At 37.2% G+C, this 21,847-nt stretch overlaps 1 protein-coding gene across 1 annotated transcript; it reads left to right on the top strand.

Moving 5' to 3' along the window:
- Positions 1-1,717: 1,717 nt before the first annotated feature.
- On the top strand, positions 1,718-21,452 carry LOC139981455 (salivary peroxidase/catechol oxidase-like). Its single transcript, XM_071993856.1, has 13 exons — positions 1,718-1,786; positions 3,860-3,888; positions 5,034-5,098; positions 6,286-6,451; positions 7,123-7,307; positions 7,906-8,064; positions 9,057-9,308; positions 15,053-15,432; positions 15,794-16,062; positions 17,613-17,780; positions 17,979-18,148; positions 19,438-19,552; positions 21,154-21,452. Exons 2-13 carry the CDS (start codon positions 3,866-3,868, stop codon positions 21,296-21,298), a joined length of 2,097 nt encoding a protein of 698 aa, XP_071849957.1. The 5' UTR covers positions 1,718-1,786; positions 3,860-3,865; the 3' UTR covers positions 21,299-21,452.
- Positions 21,453-21,847: the final 395 nt, after the last annotated feature.

Here is a 21,847-nt window from a genome sequence, read left to right as displayed (position 1 = left end):
GAGGGACTTCCTTTTTCAGGTGGCAGCAATCTGAAATTTTTCGATAGGTTCCGAGGGTTTCTATTAATTCCTTATGCTGACGATACCAACCTTCACTGTTCCAGGCCTGAGGCTTATATTTTTCCTGTAATATTTTGGAATAGTGAGAAACCTAATATACTAATGGTTGTGTCGGTCCCGGGACAACCTAACAAACTTAAAGGAAACTTAATTGACAACACTAACGCAATAGGTCCGTCCAAACGGTTAACTTAATGTATTGTGATTTATCATCAAGAAAGTGTTCTCCAAGAAATCTTTTTTTTTCTAACATCAATAATAATTCACTTATTGTTAAGAACATTTGTCGGTCCGCATAATGATATCGAGTGCAAAGAAATGTTTGTATAACTTTGACCACTCTGCAACATTCATTGAACTTCCTAACTTTCACTCGAAGTACGTCCACACTGAATATTCAAATTTTCATTGCGCATGTGTACTAGCCTGGAATTTAGACTTCAGTTTATATATAGTTTATATAGTTATATAGTTTAAATCTATTTTGATTATTATTTATAATTGAAAATAATCAATAATATAATATGCCAACGTATAAGAAATTTACATTATTAAAAAGTAGTTTAACATTATATACGAATTAGCATAATAAATTTTCAGACTTTAGAATACAGACAGTTCACTAGAATTACATATATATATTATATATATATATATATATATATTTCTTTCATAATAGTAAGACCATAATTACAGCGATAATTTAAATCCTGAAGTCAATAAGCCATATTTATCTTCCACAAGGCTCTCGCTAACAAAACATGGAAAAAAGATTTGCATAAAAAAACAGGAGAGTGAAGAAGAAAGAAGAGAAAAAGAATAAAACAGAACTATAAAATAAGCCCCATATGATGGCTACAGGAGCTCATTGATCACAGTAATATTATCCTACAGTTATAAAGAAAGTTGCAACTCTATCGCACTGTCTATATTCAACTCGAACTCCGAGTCATCCAACTGTTGATTATCCAATGGAAGGTATGGCCTATGGTAATGTGTGGGGGTTGCGCTGATCAAACGACGAATATGAACCTAAGCGCTAGTCCACCCGCATTTTAATATCGAGTGAAAAGAAATGTTTCTGTATAATTTTGGCCACTCTGCAACCACCTATAACTTCCACTCAAAGTATGCCCACCCTGGTGAGTCGAATTGTCACTGCGCATGCGTGGTAGGTTGGAATTAAGACTTGAATATAAACAGTTCACTAGAATTATGTATATATTTTTTTCTATAAGAGTAAGATCATGTTACAGCGATAATCTCAACCTTTGAGTCAACATTGGAACAATTATATTATTTAGATTTCATTATTACGTGATGCATAGTGAATATGCATATTTAAATTGGACATCATGTTAGCGCAGCAAGCAATGAAATACGGGGTTAATTAAATCATTCGATTGTAGTGATTATAAAGCACTTTAGTTTCATTTTTATATTATCAATGAATAAATTAAAAATCATATATTCGTAACAGCAGGCAAACACCTTATGTGATATATAATGTATATATGCTTACATAATTAAGTGTTACCTGAAAATTGAAAATATATAATTTAATCAGCATAACGAATACAATGTGTTGTTGATCTTTCCAATTATTCTGTCCATCAAAAATAAGATAAAACACACCCAACATTTCAATTGATGCTTCAGATCAGCTTTTGACGCAGTGACTTGAACATTGCTGTTCGTGTAGTTCAATAACGCAGCAGAACTTGTGGTAAGTTTTCTCTCTATTTATACGACAGCATAAACTTTCTCACCTGTACAAAAAAATACCCTTTTTTTGTCTTGTTGTTTCATTTTTCAGTATTGAAACTGTCACTCCTGTAAGATTTTTATATATGTGTATAGAGCTGAATTAAGATAAAAGTGCTTCTTGCTTTATCCAGTGCAAAGAAACCGTTCATTTACCCGATACGGTTGGGGTAGGGTGTTGTTGGTAAAATACAAGCAACTGTCTAAACCGAAACCACCCTTTAAAGTTTCCAAATTGTTCCTCGATAAACGATATTATCAAGATGTATTTCTTACCTTTATCTTTATAGGACCCTTCGTGTTTCTCTCATTTATTCCCATTTTTTTTTTTTTTTTTTGCTAATTTATTATGTTATATGAAGCAATGTTCATGAAACTTGTATGAATTAAGCAATTAAGGAGGTAAACAATTCAATTAGATGTAATCAAAATATAGGCTATGTTTGAACTTGGAGGAACGATAATCATTTTCTTATTTTCAAATAAATGACAACAAACCTTTAATCCACCTTTTACCGTCTTAGGCTCTGTAGCATATAGAAATATGAAGGAACCTAAAATGTCTCAATAAAATCAAAGCTTTATTTTTTGGAAAAAAAGTAATATTGTCAGTCATAAGTATAAGACAAATGTGACAATTATTTCATTGCTCATGAATACCTTTCCCCCACCGCCCCCACCCCCACCCACACCCTCCCCTTTTCCCCAACAAGTTTGAGTTATTGCAATGTAGTTGTATTTATGTCAAAGAGTGTTAGTTCTGACAAGTTACGGAGTAAGAAAGTGATGGCCGCTGGGTGTGGAAAATATATTCCGTCCGGCGGTGAAGCGAAGGTCGTTGGACAAATGGCGATTTGTTTTAATGAAATTCATGAAGTTTTAGGAAAGATAATTAACTATCTAGTCGGGAACTTATAAATTCTCGCCAGGCCGGTGAGGGCTTCAAGTGGTGGGGTGGTGGGCTAGCATTCCACAAAAATGTAACTTTTCGGTTTTGTCAGGTAAAAAACTGATGTCATGGGGAAAACAGTTGGTCTGAAAGCCGGTGGTGGGTGTTTCCACGAAATAATTTCATTTCTGTGTATGCTATGGTGGCCATCTCGAAATTTGGACGCTTCTTTCTTAAACATGTTACTGAACTTTAACGAATCATCTCGAATCCGACGTTTGTTCTCAAAATTCCGACATGTCAAATATGTCAAATATTCGTTGGTTGATTTCGAAATTTTGACATTTTATCAGGATTTTTACGTTGTTTCTCAAAATTATACATTAGGCCTATTATATATTTAATCAGATTTTATCTTTTAATCATTTTCAAGCTTCATTCGAAAATGTTAGTTTTTATAAGAAGAAAAAAAAACCTCGAAATATAGACATTTTATCTCACAATATTGGGGTTTCAGCTAAAAAAATGTGATGTTTTGCCATTTCATTCTCATGTATAATATGTTGATATCATATTTTTTTATTTTTTGTATATGCTATGGTGGCCATCTCAAAATTTGGACGCTCCTTTGTCAAAGTTTATAATTTTATCTGAAATTTAACGAATCATCTTGAATTCGACGTATTATCCATAAAATTGGAACGGTTCTATCTTGAATTTGTTATATTTCACCGTTTTACCTCTCCGATTTGACGCCGTATCAGATTCTCGATTGATTTATAGAGATTGTAAACTGAAATTTTTTATAATTTATCTCGAAATTTATTAATATTGTTATAAGAATTAGATAATGTGATTTCATTGTCCATTTGTTCATAGTTCAGTGTCTGCGCTCATAATCCTTACGCTAGGAGTATAGTTTATGGGAAATTCGAGACTATTTGTTTGAATGAACAGATTTTCTTGAAGGGCAAAACTTGGAGACTCTCCCCAGTCTTCGAATCCTACTTAATGTATTCATTTGCATACTTCGAAACGAAGAATATTTTACAGATCTCATATATGGATGACGCTACGAATTTCCCCATCTTCGAGTTTGTTTTCTCTTTCTTGGTCATTAGTATACTCTTTATGCTTTTATTTTAGCACACAATGAAGCCATTGCATTTGATTCGGTGAGTCAATGAAATGTTTTTTTTCTCGTATACTTGTATAAGTCGTTTTTTATCAAATTCTGACGACATAATCCATGGATGCACTGTTGGCGACGACAAAAGTAACAAAAAATTGGTTTCTATCATTAACTGTCGTTACTGTGTAACTTCCGTTTATGGCTTTAATATCTACCGCACAGAAAAAAATAGGAAAACACCTCTCAATATGTAGTTATGAGTAGACTTATATGGACTTCTTTATTTTGTTAACGTAAGAGGCACGACGTGGACCTGCCATAAAATAAACGGAAAAAAGAGCATTTGAACATAATGGCTTCCTGATTTACATGAGCCAAAAAGAATAACAAGCACAGCAAAGAAACATATGTGATTGCTTAATCATAATGACCAGCTTATACGCATGTCGATGTAAACTAATTTTGAATTTCATTTACATGATGAAAGAACATAATCTTTTACGCTACTATACATTTACTACAATGTTATTACACTTCTTATGAAAACTACTATAATTGTTCCATTTTCGTACTGAAAATGTGCCCATTTGTTATTTCAAAAGTCACATTTGGCTGAGAAATTAAGAAAAACAGAATGCCGTTTTGCCAAGAAATATTCAAATACTCGAATCTTCAGTACGGACAATCCATTTCGTCGGGATTTTTTAAGGTGATTGCGTGGTTGGTTTCTTCAAAATAAAGTCACATGTCAGCTTAAATTTTTTGATCGCCAATATGATTGATAATAAGGATTTGTTAAAATACTTAAAAATATGAGCATCTGCTTTCAGCTCGTTATCGGGAATTTGAGGTAAATTTTGAATGATTCGAATAACGTATTCCCTTGAAGCTTTCTTTTTATATTGAAAGTTTCGAATTGAGATGAGTACTAAACCCAAACAAGTTTTAACGTTCTGTAGAGCATCAGAGACAAATTATTTGCCACTAACACATTTCGATAAACTTAAAACAAAGTAAAAAAAAGTAAATTCGACAGTATTAAGTCGTCGGATGCAACAATGACAGAAATCAAAACCGACAATTAAACTAGCACACGCATAGAACCGTGACAATTTTTTTTCTCCAAAAGTTGCATTACAAACGATAGCAATATACAGTGGTAACTGTACACTTAATATTTCTTTATAGAATAACAGTTGTACCTGTCATGGTGCTGATTGGCTGTATCGGTATGACGTCAGGAGAGCTAATGGGTATGTACAGGGTTTTTTTTTCAGGCAGTTGGGGCCGTTTTCCAATGACAATACCAATCCATGCTGTCCTGTCATATCATGCTTCAAAGCACTCGTACTGTCAGTGTGAACAGTTCCTTGCCTTTCTCTGACAGGAAAGTAATATCCATACTGCTCATACTGTCCTTAAAGGCATTGAAGACTCGCCCAAACCGCGTGCAGCCATCTGAAAAAGTTAACTTTCTGTTGCTTGCAAGTGACGTTTTGTTCGTGTCGCTACAACATGCAGACAGTAATGAAACGTGATACCATTACCTTGTTATCTTTTATCTAGACCTGAGATGTCCATCGCTGCTATTATATGTACACTGTGTTGTGGGTATCGACCGTAGCTGCATGTACTGACTGTGCCCAATAGTGTCTAATTACCGACGGTAGCAATCCGTGTGTGTATTTTCTGGGATCGATGGTGGTGTCTAACACTTCTGTTACACCTCATGCGAAACTAGGCCAGATAACCGGCATGAGACGTTTCTTTGTGCGCGAGTCTTCACACCCTTTAAGAGTGCTTTGGAAAATCGGGACACGGAATTACAACACAGTAGAAAATATCCTAACTGGGTGGCCATGTTCAGTGTGTGTTGAGGCTGTACGACTTAACCTGACTCCAATTTTGCATAGATCTAAACCTCAAACATCATATTTAAAATAATTGACTGTTAATATTCTGTGACGTCCCAATTGTATTAGCTATATCTGATTTATGTTATTGATTATTTCGGTCCTCCAATATCTATTTATATATTGGTTATAACTTAAGAAAGAAATGCAAATGGTTATATATTTCATGGCTGATTCCCTTCATAGAAATTATCACCCGTTTGTATTTGATATGTTATCGGTACTGTCCTCTATCGATTTATCTTTGTTAATTTTGAGGGCGGGGCAGGGGGAGGGTAGGGGAGGCGACTCAGTTCATATCTATAACACTGTTCTACTATAACGACTTGGATTGTACATTGTACACCAAAGTGTGTTATAATATTAATAAAATTGACAAATAGCTAGGTTATCACTGCACAAGCCAATAATTTCACACGTTGATAGTAGTGGGAAGAGAGAATATCAAATATCGATCATAGTAGCTGAACTAAAAAGATGTAGACAAAAAATACCGTAAATTTAGTGTACCTTGCAATCATATATAGATTCTGAATACGGATGTCCAATGGCCCGTAGTCCGTACAAAGTGTTGGCAGCCTTCTCCAGGGATGAACATAGCGTGCATAGCATACACAAGCGACAGATAGCGGAATCGAGGACCGCCTTGGTACACGACATAGAAGCACTCTTTACCTGTCCAGACCCAGATTTGTAAGTACGCAATTACATTCATTCAAGAAAACGAATGAACAAACTTTTGGAGACAGATTAAGAACCATTTTTCTTGATGCTTTCCAATATTAACGTTCAAAACAATGCACGTTTCCCGTTTCATGTAAACTTGAGTTTTTCTTCATATGCAATTTGTTTGTTATTAATACTGCCGTGAAAATATCACAGGAGAATGTCTAATCGATATACGAAATGTTGAGAATGGAATCCAAACTGAATTAATCGCTCTCTGACATTGACATTGACTCCGGATAGAAAAATCTTAGACGGTGTTTTGATTTGATCAATATTTGTAATCAAGATGAAACACAGAAGGTTTTACAAACCTTTGAATAAACACGCCAACAACACACTCACCCTAACTGTTAACAATACTCCTTAACAATTGAATTCTTCTGAGGACATGGTGGTTCTTTTCAAATGACGTCTGGGGACTTTGAATTCCTTTGTTCACGTCCTCAGTCGGAGTATACAAAGAAAGAACAAGAGAAAAGTGCACACACACACTACTTTAAAGGGTATTGTTCGGAATTCTTCTGCTCTGTCTAAGCTCCTTCCCTTATATATCCCCCTGCCGTCTAACATAAATAGGTAAAACCATTTAACTAAGTGTTTGCTGAAATCTTCTTGTTTTGTTTATCTATTTACAGGGAAGAACTGGCAGCAAAATTACAAGCGTACAACAGCATCGTTGATTTCCGCAATTCCAACATCAAATGCAACGAAAGCTCACCTTTCCGCACTATTAATGGAGAATGTAATAACTTAATGAATCCTGCCCTTGGCCGTTCCAACACGCCTTTTATCCGACTGATAAGAGCAAACTACGCCGACGGTTTGATATTTTCTTCCTTTCCGTGATTTCATGTACAGTAGCACATTGCTGCCACTTGTATAAGATATTTTCCTCAAAAATATAACAAGATATAGTTTCGTCACGGCAGCTACACCCTTCCTCAGTAGAAATTTGATCGGTTTCATGTTTCTAATATTAATGTTCAAACATAAAAATTCCCCCCCCCCCTCCCCTCCAAAAAAATAATAAATAAATAAAATGCCCAAAAAAAAGCAAAATCAAAAACAGGAATAAGTCCTAAGTTCTGTAAGAGACAAGAATTGACTGTGTTATTGAACCGACTGTGATCAACGAGTTTCATCTATAAAGATATAATTCACTCAATTTGCTAGTGTTTATCCTTCTGTTAGCTATCTATTTCTGGTTACGCCATTGTATGCAGCAGGTTATTCTGAAACATAAATACAAAATTGGTTTATATGTGAATGTGCATATAAAATTTAAAAAACATAAATAACTAGAGAAAGATGTGCAATATTATAATAATTGAATGAATTCTCGTCTCCGTGATTCCAAATTCTTTATTATAAATAATTTAGCTTACCTTATTTTACACTATACTTTGCCTCAAAAACAGGTGTATCTAAGCCACGCGAATTTTCAAAGACCGCTCGTGAAGTCTCCGATGAGTTTGTATGCACTGATTCGAGACTTTCCAAGTTTGATGTGACTGAGCTCTTAGTTCACATGGGTCAGTTCATCGACCATGATTTGGCTCTTATTACGACTTTAGACGGTAAGAGAGAGGTCGAGAACGCTATAAAAAGACAACTATTGTTAGGAAAATATTTTGCTATGCTATAATTCCACGTCACGTCTCAATGCACTTGTACTGACAGTATGATCAGTATGAATATCATGTTTCTATCTGATAAAGGTTAGGAACTCTCTGTACTTTCAGTACGAGTGCTTTGAAGCATGATAAGAGAGGAGAGTATGCAGTGGTTATCGGCATATAGAGGAAATTGTCCCAACTGACATGAGGAGGGGGAAAATATAACTCATGAATATGTATGTTATTTCGTCTTATTTCAAGCAATCAATAATAGCTAAATGAAATGTACCACAGACGAAAATAAGTGCCACCATGCACAACAAAATATAAAGAACCACGCACAGATTCTCTTGTTGTTGTTTTTTTGTTTTTTTCTATAACTAATGCTGTTTGCTGTACGAATCAACCAAGAGGTATTTAGATTTAAAGCAACCGTGCATACACTCAGCATTTTATTAATTGATGACGGTAAATTCAATGTGTGTACATTGCCAAACTATATGAGAAATATATCTATATTTAATAAGCGAAAACCGTTTGGTATCATGTATAATTGTTTACTATCTTTTGGTTATTTTTGTTGAGCTCTTTTAAAACAACGAACTTTCCACAAATTCTTTCTATGGATATATTATGTACACAATGGAAAGATGAGCTGACGCGATGAGTGAAAAATCTTGCGTGTTGCAAGTTCTGGTATCACACACACACAGGTGTGTTTTACATTTAGACCGAGGACCCCATTGTTTTTCAATTGTGCAAATCCATGTACCATAACCTTAACAATACCCCATAACAATAGAATTCTTTCAAGGACGTGGTGGTTCTTTAGAAATCACATCCGAAGGTTTGGAAGTCCTCGGTCAGAATACAAAACAAGTGCACACACAAACATACACACACAAGAAAATATATAATGAGCTGATAATAATTTACTTTCTATCGATTTTCAGTGGGGTGCACCTGCGAAGAACAAGAAGGTTGCCTGCCGATCCCGTGCAAACCTGATGATGAGGTATGCGGCACTCGGCAATGTATTCGATTTGAGAGGTCTGTGCCTGTTTTGTCTCCTAACGTAGACTGCAAAAGACGAGGGGACGACTTGGATCTTTCACGTACGACCATGAATGGAATTACATCTTTCTTGGATGGTTCAAATATCTATGGAAGCACAGACGAAAGAGCAAGTCTGTTAAGAACAAATAGTGAGTATTTCTGTTATGGCTTTTCCGATGCCATTCATGGTTTTGTTTTATAAGTGCATACGCTTTTACATGCACTGTTTCTTAGGCGCGTAGCCAAGGAGGCGAAGGGGGCGACCGCCCCCCCCCCCCCCTGAGCATATATTTTTGTATACTTTAATGAAATCGCTAGTAATTTCAAGCTTAGATGCAACTTAAAAGGCCTGGGAAGTGCCATTTCCAGCGATCTGGGAGGCATTTGCAGCCAAAATTTTCTTGTAGATAGTTCTCAATGCAGGATCTATGGCTCTGACAGTTTGCCTACAGGTTCACCCCTCCCTTGGCAAATTCCTGGCTACACGCCTGCTGTTTTTAATGGAATTTAGGCTACGTATACGGATACAAACAAATAAAAATCTCAAAGTTAAGCAAAGTTAAAGTGAAATTATCGTTTAAATGGTGAGCCGGTATGTACGCTCCCTTGATCATTCTTAACTCCGTTCAACAAGTAAGTGATATATTTAATTACACACCTGATGTTTGAAATACACAGTCATTTAATGACTCTGGGTATTTATAATAATGTCATATAAAACAGAAGACAACCTTACACTAAAGTAACTCTAAAGACAGGAAATAGCAAAACTGAAAACAGCTTTAAAGAACAAAGAAAATTGAGAGGAACAACGTTATGCACTATAGCAATGAAGATACGAACACCATAGAGATGCTACACTGGTAGAGGGATATGAACTATAGTTAGTTTAGTTTAGTAGAAAAAAGGATCAGGAGGGACACTTAAGTCCCCATCAAGGACCCTATAGAGAGAGGGGAAAAACTGAAGACACAAACACTCAGACCCGATTACAATGCTTAAAGTGCTTGTCCAAAGCATTCTTAAACCCATTGACACTACTTGCAAGTGCAACTTTCTCAGGTAAACCATTCCACTCATTCACAACCCTATTAGAAAAAAAAAAGCTATGCCGAATATTAATCCTACTATGTGACTTTTGAAGCTTAAGACAATGATCTCTAGTACAACTACTGTTAGCAAACATGAAAAAGTCGGTAAAGGATAAATTTTCGAAACCATACACAATCTTGAAAAACTGGATCAAGTCCCCACGTAACCTCCTAAGCTCCAGTGTGGTGAGATTCAACAGTTGTAACCGCCTATAATAAGGAACCCTCTTTAAGGAACTAATCATCCTAGTAGCCCTCCTCTGGACCTTTTCAAGTACTTCCTTATCCTTAGCAAAATAAGGGTTCCAAGCCTGCGCAGCATACTCCAGATGAGGCCTAACCAACTGCTTATTAAGCCTAACTACTATGTCCTCTTTCAGAAAACTGAAGTTCCTCTTAATTGATCATACCTAAAACCCTATTACCTCTTTTAGCAGCATCAAGACAATGTTTAGAAGGTTACAGAGATGAGTCAATGTAGATACATAGGTCTCTTTCAACAGAGACCTCCTGTAACCCACACCATTAAGATTGTATGTAAACTTTTGGTTACTAATACCAATGTGCATTACCTTACATTTATCGATTTATTATTTATCGATTTATTAAGAAGCATTTGCCACCCCTGAGACCAGGAAAAAAATCTTATCCAAATCCGCTTGAAATTTCTCAGAATCGCTCTTGGAAGAGACCTCAGAATACAATTTGGTGTCATCAGCAAACTTCTTAGCTGTACACAAAATATCTCCGTCGATGTCATTTACATAGGCAACAAACAACAAGGGACCTAATACAGACCCTTATGGAACCCCACTAATAACGTTCTGCCAAGAAGAAGCACAGCCTTTAATTACCACCCTCTGTTCCCTATTACCAAGCCAATTCCCGATCCAAGACAGTAAATTCCCTATGACACCCATGCTCAGCCTAAGTAATAGCCGCTAGTGGGGAACTTTATCAAAGGACTTCTGGAAATCCAGGAACACAACATCTACAGACTTATGCTATGTAGTGAGCTTGTTACATCTTCCATAAACTCAAGGATATTAGTGAGACAAGACCTTTTTTTTTTTGACAAAAGCCATGTTGAGACACTCTGATCAAAGACTGACTGCTGAAGTGACAGACCATAGACTTTTTAACAATAGACTCCATGACCTTACAAACTACACTAGTGAGACTAACGGGCCTATAATTACAGGGCTTAGACTTATCACCCTTCTTGAAAATTGGGGTAATATTAGCACACCTCCAGTCCCTAGGAACATAACCTTCGTCCATAAATTTACTAAAAACCAACGAGAGTGGAACGCAGAAATGGTGTGCAAAAGTCTTCAACAAATACGGATGGACTGCATCCGGTCCAGAAGCTTTAGAAACATTTAGACGAAGCAGCTCCTTTAAGACAACCTCATCCGGAAATAAGACCGTATCCAGTTTAGGCCTATCACTGCCCCCCTGAAAATCTGGAATACTACTCGTATCTTCCCTTGTGAAAACCAAATAGTTGTTCAAAAGATCTGCAAGATCCTGACTATCAATAACTATATTATCAGCCTGTGGTGCCCTTAGAGAAACAATTGCATCTTTAACTTTCTGCTTTGACCTGACATAAGAAAAGAAGGCCTTTGGGTTATCCTTAATTTTTAGGGCAATGCTTTTTTCGAAATTCAATTTTGCATCAGAGACTAAGCATTCTACCTTCAGCTGATGAATTTTGAACTTGGCCAAAAGAGATTCAGATTTAGTCCTCCTAAACATCTTCCACATTCTACGTTTTTGCCTAATTGCACATCTAACATTCTCATTCATCCAGTGAGGCATACTGCTTTTACGACGACGATTCTTCCACGGAACATGATTTTCCATAATGATCTTTAATTTTTCAGCACAACAAATCCAAGATTGAGAAGCGCTCATATCTCTAAACAAATTAATCCAATTTGTACCCTTTAGTAAAGTTTCAATTGCCTCTGTATCTGATCTCGAAAAATCAGGAACTTTTTTATTCCTAACAGAATTTACGACTTTGCAAACAACATCAAAAGCTAGTATATCATGATCACTAGTTCCTAGTTTTCCTAGACCCGTCAAATCAACAACATTGCTTGGATTAGAACTCAAAACAAGATCCAGGATGTTATCCCCCCCCCCACCTAGTAGGGAAAGTAACATGTTGATGTAAAAAGCAATCTTGCAAAACATCTAGAAAATTACTACCCTTCCTACTACTAGAACTATCTATCCAAGTAATGTCAGGAAAATTAAAGTTGCCCATTATAACAACATCACCTATAGCAGCCTTTGTAATTGAATCAAACAGCACGACATCATTTTATCATCGCTGCTTTTAGGAGAGCGGTAAACAACGCCCACAGTGATAACGTCCCTTGACCTCTTGGAGTTGTTTGTGGACAACTCGCACCAGACAGAATTAACAAAAGCCCCTTGCAACTGAGATTTCTCAACACTTACAATGTCATCCCTAACATACAATAAAACTACCCCACCAACCCCATTATGAGTATCCCTTCTGTCCTGACGATACACAACATACCCCGGGTGAGAAACCTCAGCACTATCAATGTCCTCCCTTAACCAAGATTCGGTGATACCAAACACATCCGGTTTCAGATCCTCAAGAAGCACAGTAAATTCAGCAAAATTTTTACGAATACTTTTAGCATTGGTAAAGAAAATTTTCAGCTTATCCCTGAAACTATGTACCTTAGCATGCCTCCTAAAGTTAGAACTATAACTATCACTTTTCTTGCTTGCAAAACAACTATAATTGCCTCCACTAGGAACATAATCCTTATCCAAAATTATTCCTGACCTCATCGCCCCCAATTTAGATTAAACATAGCTGTTCAACAGAGTAATTCACCATCCTACCAAACAACGAGGCCCCAGTATTAGCTAAGTGCAAACCATCCCTGGCGAACAAATCCCTTCTACCCTGGATAGATGACCACATGTCATCAAATGTGAAGCCGAAGTCGGCACACAGACTATACAATAAACCATTCAAAGTTACAATCTTTTCTGACAGAACCTTGTTGTCAAATCTTGGCAACAAACTACATATGACAACTTTAGCCCGAGTTGATGCTAGTCGACACATCAATTCGTGGTACCTAGACTGAATAATGTTTTGTGACTCTTTCTGCACATTATTAGTGCCTACCTGGACCACAACCACCTCCTCATCTGACACGATTTTGTTTACCCTTTTACTGACATCCTGGATTTTAGCACCTGGCAAACATACCCTGACCCTTTTTGCTTTATCCGCCCTGCAGAACTCTCGATCTACATACCGTACTAGTGAATCCCCACACAATACCATTCTTCCTTTCGACTTCTCCTGTCCCCACTGACCGCTGTTTGCAACCACACTACCATCTTCTATCACATCACAATCACCACGCACTTCGTCCACTACTAGCCACTCACTATTTCTCTCCTGGGAGACTTCATTCCCATCATCAACGTCACTCAACTCCTCCACAGGTAACACGTCAAATCCATTACAAGTTGGAACAACCTCGCAACAATCCCTTTCAGCAACTGCACTACTCACAGCCCTACTATTCCCGACTTCCGTCCATACACAACTACAGCTATTCAATAGCTCCTCTAATTCCTTAACTTTCACACGCTTATCGCAAACAAACCCAATAGCTTCACTAGACGCTGATTTAAAATCACATTCCAAGCCAGAAATCTCAAACTCGTTCCACATATTACACGTATCACAGCAGACTAAACAATCAGGCACAGCCATAACGAAAATACTAAGTCAAAGAAAAACCCGGGGAACACAGAAAATCGAGCAGCTTAGGCTAAACAGAGACTATACACTAACCGATAGGATCCACTGACGTTACAGACCTAAAACAACGGACAACACTGAAAGAAGACGAGAAACAGCACAGATTGAACACATAAACATGCAGAATGACAGGAACAGACAATAATAACGAATACACTAAGGCACAGAAAAACCCGCGAACACGGAAAAACGATACTCACGATTAGCAGCTTAGGCTCAACATCGACTATACACTGAACGATAGGATACACTGACGCCACAGACCTTAAACCACGGACAGCACTGACACAAGACAAAAAAACAGCACAGAATGAACACAAAAACAGGCGGAATGACAGGAACAGACAAAAAATAACTCCAAATAAACTCTAAACAACAAAACGAATCACAAGGTGTTTTGATGAAAAAAAAAATGATCCCAGAAATCCCAAAAATGAACGAATTGCAACAGCTTCGAAAAAGTACGTGTGTACGCTTCAACGACCATACTTTGTTTTTTGAAAGTTGTCTCGTCATTTCTTCATCACAAATATCATGACGTATAAATTATACTTTATGGTGGGCTAGGATGTATGTTTCCACTCTTTGCATTTTTCGCGCATTGCATTTCGGGTCACCAGCAATTTTCGGTCACAAGCACTGTTTGGGTCATAACAAACTTTGGGTCACATTTTTTTTTTCGTGTAAAAATAATTTGGTCTCAAAAATTTGGTCCGAAAAAATGTTGGTCAAAAAAAACATTGGCGTCACAAAACTAGTTTTCTAGGTACAAACAAATTTTTGGATAAAAAAAATTGCTCCGTTTTTTTTTTCATTTTGTCTGAACATAGAGACGTCGGAATATAGGGATGCCACCATATATATATATATATATATATATATATATATATATATATATATATATATATATAATGTATTCAATTATAGATATGCACAGTCAAAAGAAACATTATCTTTACACAAATAGATAATGGATTAATGCTAACTGAGGAGCTGTCTGCCGGTCGTATCCAGTTATTGCCATCAGATGACGGCAACGAGGAATGCGAAGCTGTTAATAATCAGAAACCTTGTGGTAGAGCTGGCGATATCAGGGCAGCAGAACAGCCCGTGTTAACAGCCTTGCACACCATCTTCGTCAGCGAACACAATCGAATCGCACGTGAGCTCAGTCAGATCAACCCTGGATGGGATGATGAGAGGTTGTACCAAGAGGCGAGGAAAATTGTGGGAGGCATTCTGCAAAATATAGTATATAGGGAATGGCTCATTCCTGTACTTAACAAGGATATTGTAGACAAGTACAGGATCAATATACTGGAAGGGTATGCTGGATATAACGCCACCGTGAGTATAGCTTCAATGCTCGGTATGGGATTTTGTCTCGGACTGGAATATTTCTTTCATGATATTTTTTGGAACACTTTTTTAACGTTGGCATTTGGGCTTGGGTCTCATGACATTAGAATAAAGGCTTGTAATACATTATCATATCTAGTATTAACCAAATATGGTAAGTTTAATTAACATTTTAGACTCAGATAATAATACATTTCCGTTTGTAATTTTTTTTTTTTGCTAAATGCGACACGACATCTGGCAGGACTGATATATACGTATGATGCATTTGGTACATTTCTAAAGCAACGGGAAACGGGGTTTAAACAATGACGCATCTTGTCTTGAACATATGCTATTCTCTTTACAGATTGACCCATCGATAAGCATTGATTTTGCAACGGCTTTTTTTCGATTCGGCCATTCCCTTGTTCCGCAAAATCTTAGAAGGCTCTCACGAAATTTCAAAGGCCTTCAAGGGGTACAACTATCAAACGCTTTTTTCAACGGAAAGATATTGCGGGATCTTGAGAGAGGCAGTGTGCTGTCCATTATCAACGGGGCGTTGAACCAACGTTTGCAAGCGGTAGACAGCCATTTTAGCAAGTCAGTTCACCTTGAACTGTTTCAAAATTCAACGTAAGTGAAAAGAAGGGAATTTACGAATGTAAAAGTTTGCATATATGCTAAAATGGCAAGTGCGCACAAAACAAGTTCAGGTTGCAACTTCAGTTTTCATCGTAACGGTACTTTCATTTATGCAGAATATTACCATTAGAATAGCAAGTATTTCTTCCTGCTATATGTATAAGGGTAGTTGGTTTCTCGGAGCTCAAACAGAGGATGTTAATGGATAAACGCTTTGGAGGTTAATTAAAGTTGGCACGCGCTTATAGGAAGCATACACATGACAAATTCACGATGGAAAAAAGCCCATGTTGATTTTTTGTGATGATGTATTCTTGGAAATCACATGAAATTGTCATTGTTTGATGAAGTGGCGTGCGCAAAAAGGAAGAGGGGGGGGGGGGGAATTCCCCTACTTTCCATGTCAGTCAGGAGATTTTGAAAATTCAGCCGGGCAAGAAGTGCATCACATGCAACTGGTTTAAGCCTCGTTATCAACCACACACCAAAAAAAAAAGAATGCCCCCGTTGACTGTATATTAAATCTTTTTTTGGCGGAAGAGCCTCGGGCCCCCTAAAAGGGATTTCGGCTTCAACGACCCTTCAACTGGCCCTTCCATGGCCCTTGACTTTAGTCATTCGGTGGATTTTAGAATTCGGGAAACTTTTGAAATTCTGTGCACAGGTCAAGTTGAACCGGCCGCCCCCCCCCCCCTCCCCCACCACCCCCCTCCCCACCTGATTCCTTCCTAATCTGTTCACTTGTAAATGTTGATCATTATATATATGATAGAAAATAATAATAATTCATAGAAAATTAAAAATCTGGTGTAATCCATGTATGTTTGATCTCTTGAGTAAGGCAAAGTATGTCACCAAAAACAGAACTAGTATTGTCGATACAGGTGACAAACGCCTACAGTGGAATTACGACCTTCCTTACCGGTTTCGAACCTCTGGACATACAATCAGCGTCCATAGCCTAGTGGTTAGGGTGTCCGCGTACAGAGCGGAAGGCCCGTGGTTTGAATCCCGGTGGAGGCTGAAAGTTTTTTCACTGTTCTTGATTTTCCAACTCATTACGATTTTCAGTTATATATATTCATTTGCCTTTGTCCTTTTCCTCCATTGCATTAACATAAAGTCTGTTCAAAGTATCTCTTTCGAGATCCGGCTTTAGGAATCACAAATGATTTCGAGTTGATTAGCATCGTGTTTGATTTCTAGAGTAAGGCAAAATATGTCACCAAAAACAGAACTATAGTATTGTTCGATACAGGTGACAAACGCCTGCAGTGGAATTACGACCTTCCTTACCGGTTTCGAACCTCTGGACATACAATCAGCGTCCATAGCCTAGAGGTTAGGGTGTCCGCGTACAGAGCGGAAGGCCCGTGGTTCGAATCCCGGTGGAGGCTGAAAGTTTTTTCACTGTTCTTGATTTTCCAACTCATTACGATTTTCAGTTATATATATATATATATATTTATGTATATTTATGTATGTATTCAATTTGATTGGACCTTGTCACATTTAACGTTCTGCATATTCATTTTCGGTAGCTTTGCATTGGACCTTATCGCACTTAACATTCAACGTGGGCGGGATCATGGACTACCCAGTTACCTGGATTACAGAAAGTTCTTCGGTCTGAGCGATGTCAAATCATTTGAGGATTTAAAAGCAATCAGTCGTCCTGAGGATGTTGAAGTCTTCAAAACTGTATACAGGTTTGAAAATATGTCTTCAAAACTACGTTGACTATAGTTTGATTTCATGAAGAACATGTCAACTAGTTATTGCTAACACGCCATTCTAGAGGCACCGTGCGACTGTTGAGCACTGTCATAGCTGACATGCTATTACTATGTACGTGTATTTCTCATAAACATCGCATCTAAGAACTTTGAAATGTTTATCCAATCCAGTTCAGTCGAGGAAATCGAGCCCTTCGTCGGTATGCTTGCCGAAAATCACCTCCCAGGTGCACTGGTCGGGGAAACTCTTGCCAACGCTCTTGGGTTACAGTTTCACAACTTGAGATACGGCGATAGGTTTTACTTTGAAAACGCAGAGAAACCACAGGCGTTTACTAATGGTACGTTTTGGATGTATGTCCATTAATTTTACGGTCTTCCGCCAATTCCTGAATGAACAATTTGAAATGGATGGGATGTAGGAAACAGAAAGGAATGTAGCCCTTATCTACAGAAGAATTCCTTCCGCCTCCCTACCACCTCCCGCACCTGCCTTCCCCCTTTCCCATATGTAGCTCTCTAGATGTATACGGACAGCCGATCCTTCAGGATGGAAACATTTATTTGTTAAAACAAACCGCTTAAGTAAGCTAAAAGACCAACAGACCAAAGAGTCAGTGGCTTACAAATACAAATGCCAGACAGAAATTTGTCAACAGAAGGAGGCAGCTGGCCAAAAGACAGAATGAGACTTATAGTAAAACCGAGTAGCTTGACTTCCACCGGGGGCTCCCTGAGACCTGGTACCACCATTCCATTGTATACCTTCCTAAACTAGAATCTACCCCAGTGGCTGTGCTGTCCCCCCCCCCCTCCCGTCGCCCTCGGAGGGGTTTAACTCACAAGTCCTCTTGCACCGGGATCCTTAAAAGAGGGACATATGAGTAAAGAGATGACCCAATTTGAATTTCTAAAGTAAACGAAGCCTGGGTAGATGTACAAGGCTTGAATGTGACGTTATCATATTATTGATGTTACTTTGGGACATTGCTTAGTAAATTATTTCTCACATATATAAGGATATGTTTGGTCTGAGTATTATCAATATAAATTTAACACGGTTGACTCATGTGATAACTAAGTAGTTTTCTATGATAAGGTATAACCCTCCATGTTTTACCTATAGTTGGGATGTTTGTTAAAGTATAGTTTTGCTGTTAAAAGTAATTCCAATGCATCATCGGATAATATCCTCAGAATGTTTGATACTTATCAGTATGCTTGAGCCTATAGAAAACGAGTAGATAAAATCCCCAATTTCGAATGAAGAGCACTGTTTTTACTGATTCTCCACTTAGCGCACCATTCTTTAAGGAGTAGTGGTAATCCTTTGAAGAAAAATCAATACTGGTTTTAGTTAGAATACCTATAGACTGTCACCGAATTGACTGAAGTTGATCTTTTGATTCTTATTGTAAAGAATGCTATCAAAGTCTATAGACAACAGACAAGTTTAAGGCAGACTTACGGAGTCCCGGCGGCATTGAGAATGCAATTAGGTGGGACATCTGATCATTGAAAGTAGCATTAATTTTCCAATATTTGAGTTAGGAGGAGAGCAGCCTTCCCCCTTCCTCTCTATGAAAAGCCTTTTATTTCACATTATTGTATTTTGATTTCCTTATTTTAGCTCAAATAGATGCCATCGGGCACGTGTTATTTTCTCGTGTAATTTGTAACAACATCCAAATTCTGAGAATCCAACCGTGGGTATTCAGAATGAAGACTGACGCTTCTTTGGACAGGTAATGTTCCAACTAAGCTTACATTAAGATAAAACCTTAAAAGGACAACACAGAGTATACATATACATCTTTGACTAATGTAAAAGAACATATACTAAGCATCCTGGTGAATTTTGCACGCGGCTGCTATTTCCCGTTTTCTAGATATTGGTATAATAGTTGAGACTGTCGCAGTTTTGTTCCGACTTGAAGCAAAGAGTTGTGATGTTATAGTTGCACTCGAAATACATATATTAATTTAGATTGGAATTAACACAACATGTGGTCCGTGATGTAATCATGACGAACGTTGTTCAAACATTTTAGGTAACTTGAGATTAAAAGATTGTTTTGGCCCGATTCTGTACCTGGAACTTGGAAACTTGAAAACTGCGATATAAATTATAGGAATATTGGTTACTTTGGAAGTGCCCTGTATCAATCCATTATTGTTCGTATAGACGTGGAAGAACAAATCGAGTATCGAAAGAGCAATGATATAAGAAGATCCAACCAGCCATCCATTTATCCACAAGCAAAAGGGTATATCATTGTTAGTGTAGACTTTATCTAAGGACGATGTGCGCATTCGTTAGTGGGCAATACCTTGATGAAATGGCTTCATGGAACAGCAATGTTAGTTTAGGCTATCACTGCTATAGTGTACGCAATACATTGATGGTTTGTTCACTGGAAGAATATTGTTAGTGCAATTTGATATGATTGTATTACTGTTAGCGTAGGTAATCAATTGAGGATTCGATCACTTGAAGAACCGTAGAAAATATATGGTGACCAATGAGGGATCACTCTTAGCGTTAAAATTTACGAAAGGATTCATCATCACCTTGAATACTTACGAGAATGAAGTTGTATGAGTCACTCAATTAAGAAACAACCACACGGTACTGGTGTTAGTCCCTTTTCATTCGGACTGTCACAGTACTGTATATCTATATGCACAGTATGGCTAGCAATGCCTCATAAATGTGGATAAAACTTTACAATGAGGCTCTACGGTCAATGTGATCTGTTTTATAGGAGTCAGATAACAGGAGACCGGAGAATGAATAATTAGGAGGCTAAATCGCAGATCCTTTAAACAATTGATATGATACAGTTTGCTAACACAGACGCTCTTGTTTGCTTGTTTATATATTAATATTGATCTTGTTTGCTTTCTGGGTTATTTGCTGGCAAATAATTGCTCTTTTTCCTTGTTTCCTTGTTAATTGATCTCGTTTACCTTTCATTTTAATTCAATTTGAGTTTTTCTTGTTTCTCAGTGACAGTTAATCGATTGATCTATGTATTGCTTACTAATACCTACTTAATTGGCTTGCCTATAGTAGTCTGCATATTTCTTGCCTGCTCGATTTATCCCTTGGTTGACTTCTTGAGAAACAACAATTATGGTTAGCTTGCTCATCTTCCTTGCTCATATCGCTTTCTTTCTTGCCTTTTGTACTCGCTTGCTTGCATTCAGGATGCCCTGTTTATATATCTTGATATGAATAAGAATATTGTATTGTTTGTTTGAATTTATAATTACTTCATCTAATGTTGTCAGATCGCAAAGAACAGTCAGACACATATAGATATTATATAAATATTGCTTTCAGACGGCTAATCTCAATTCGTCCGCCGCTGGGGCTTACTTGGAACAGCGAGGCGATCGACAACAGACGCGTGAGCTGTGACGACTTCGACAAGATTCCGATGTTAGATCTGACCCCTTGGACAGAGAACGCAGATATTCTTGGTTAACCACTTTAGTTCATTTGAACTTTAAGTGACTAAGATACAAGAGTCAGAATAAGTTTGGCTAACATTTTCTTAATTTATATTAATATTTTTCATGTTTCAGTTTCTTTCGATTTTGTTCATATTTTACAACAGTTGAATATATATATATATATATATATATATATATATATATATACATATATATATATATATATATATATATATATCTATCAATATATAAATATATATTGATATATTGATATATATATATATATATATATATATATATATTGATAGCTATATATATATATATGTGTGTGTGTGTATACTCCTCCATCGCTTGCTTAGTGTATACGGAAGCTGAAAAGCATTTAGATTATTTGATTTCACTTAAATAAGAAAGGTGTCAGGGGCAGAGGCAAGACTTTAAAAAAGGAAGGTGTATGTGAACAAGAAGTTGTTGAAATCTCTCGGTTAGGGGGTCTTGGTTTTAATGTTTAATGTGAAATGCGCTTGTTGAAACATACGGTGGTTATAGCAGTAATCAGCTTTACGCGCAAGGTGTTGCAA

This window comes from Apostichopus japonicus, chromosome 15 (genome assembly GCF_037975245.1).
Source record: "Apostichopus japonicus isolate 1M-3 chromosome 15, ASM3797524v1, whole genome shotgun sequence".
Classification (NCBI taxonomy): Eukaryota; Metazoa; Echinodermata; class Holothuroidea; order Aspidochirotida; family Stichopodidae; genus Apostichopus; species Apostichopus japonicus.
Note: the sequence above shows the minus strand (reverse complement) of the source record. Positions and strands in the feature narration are given on the sequence as shown.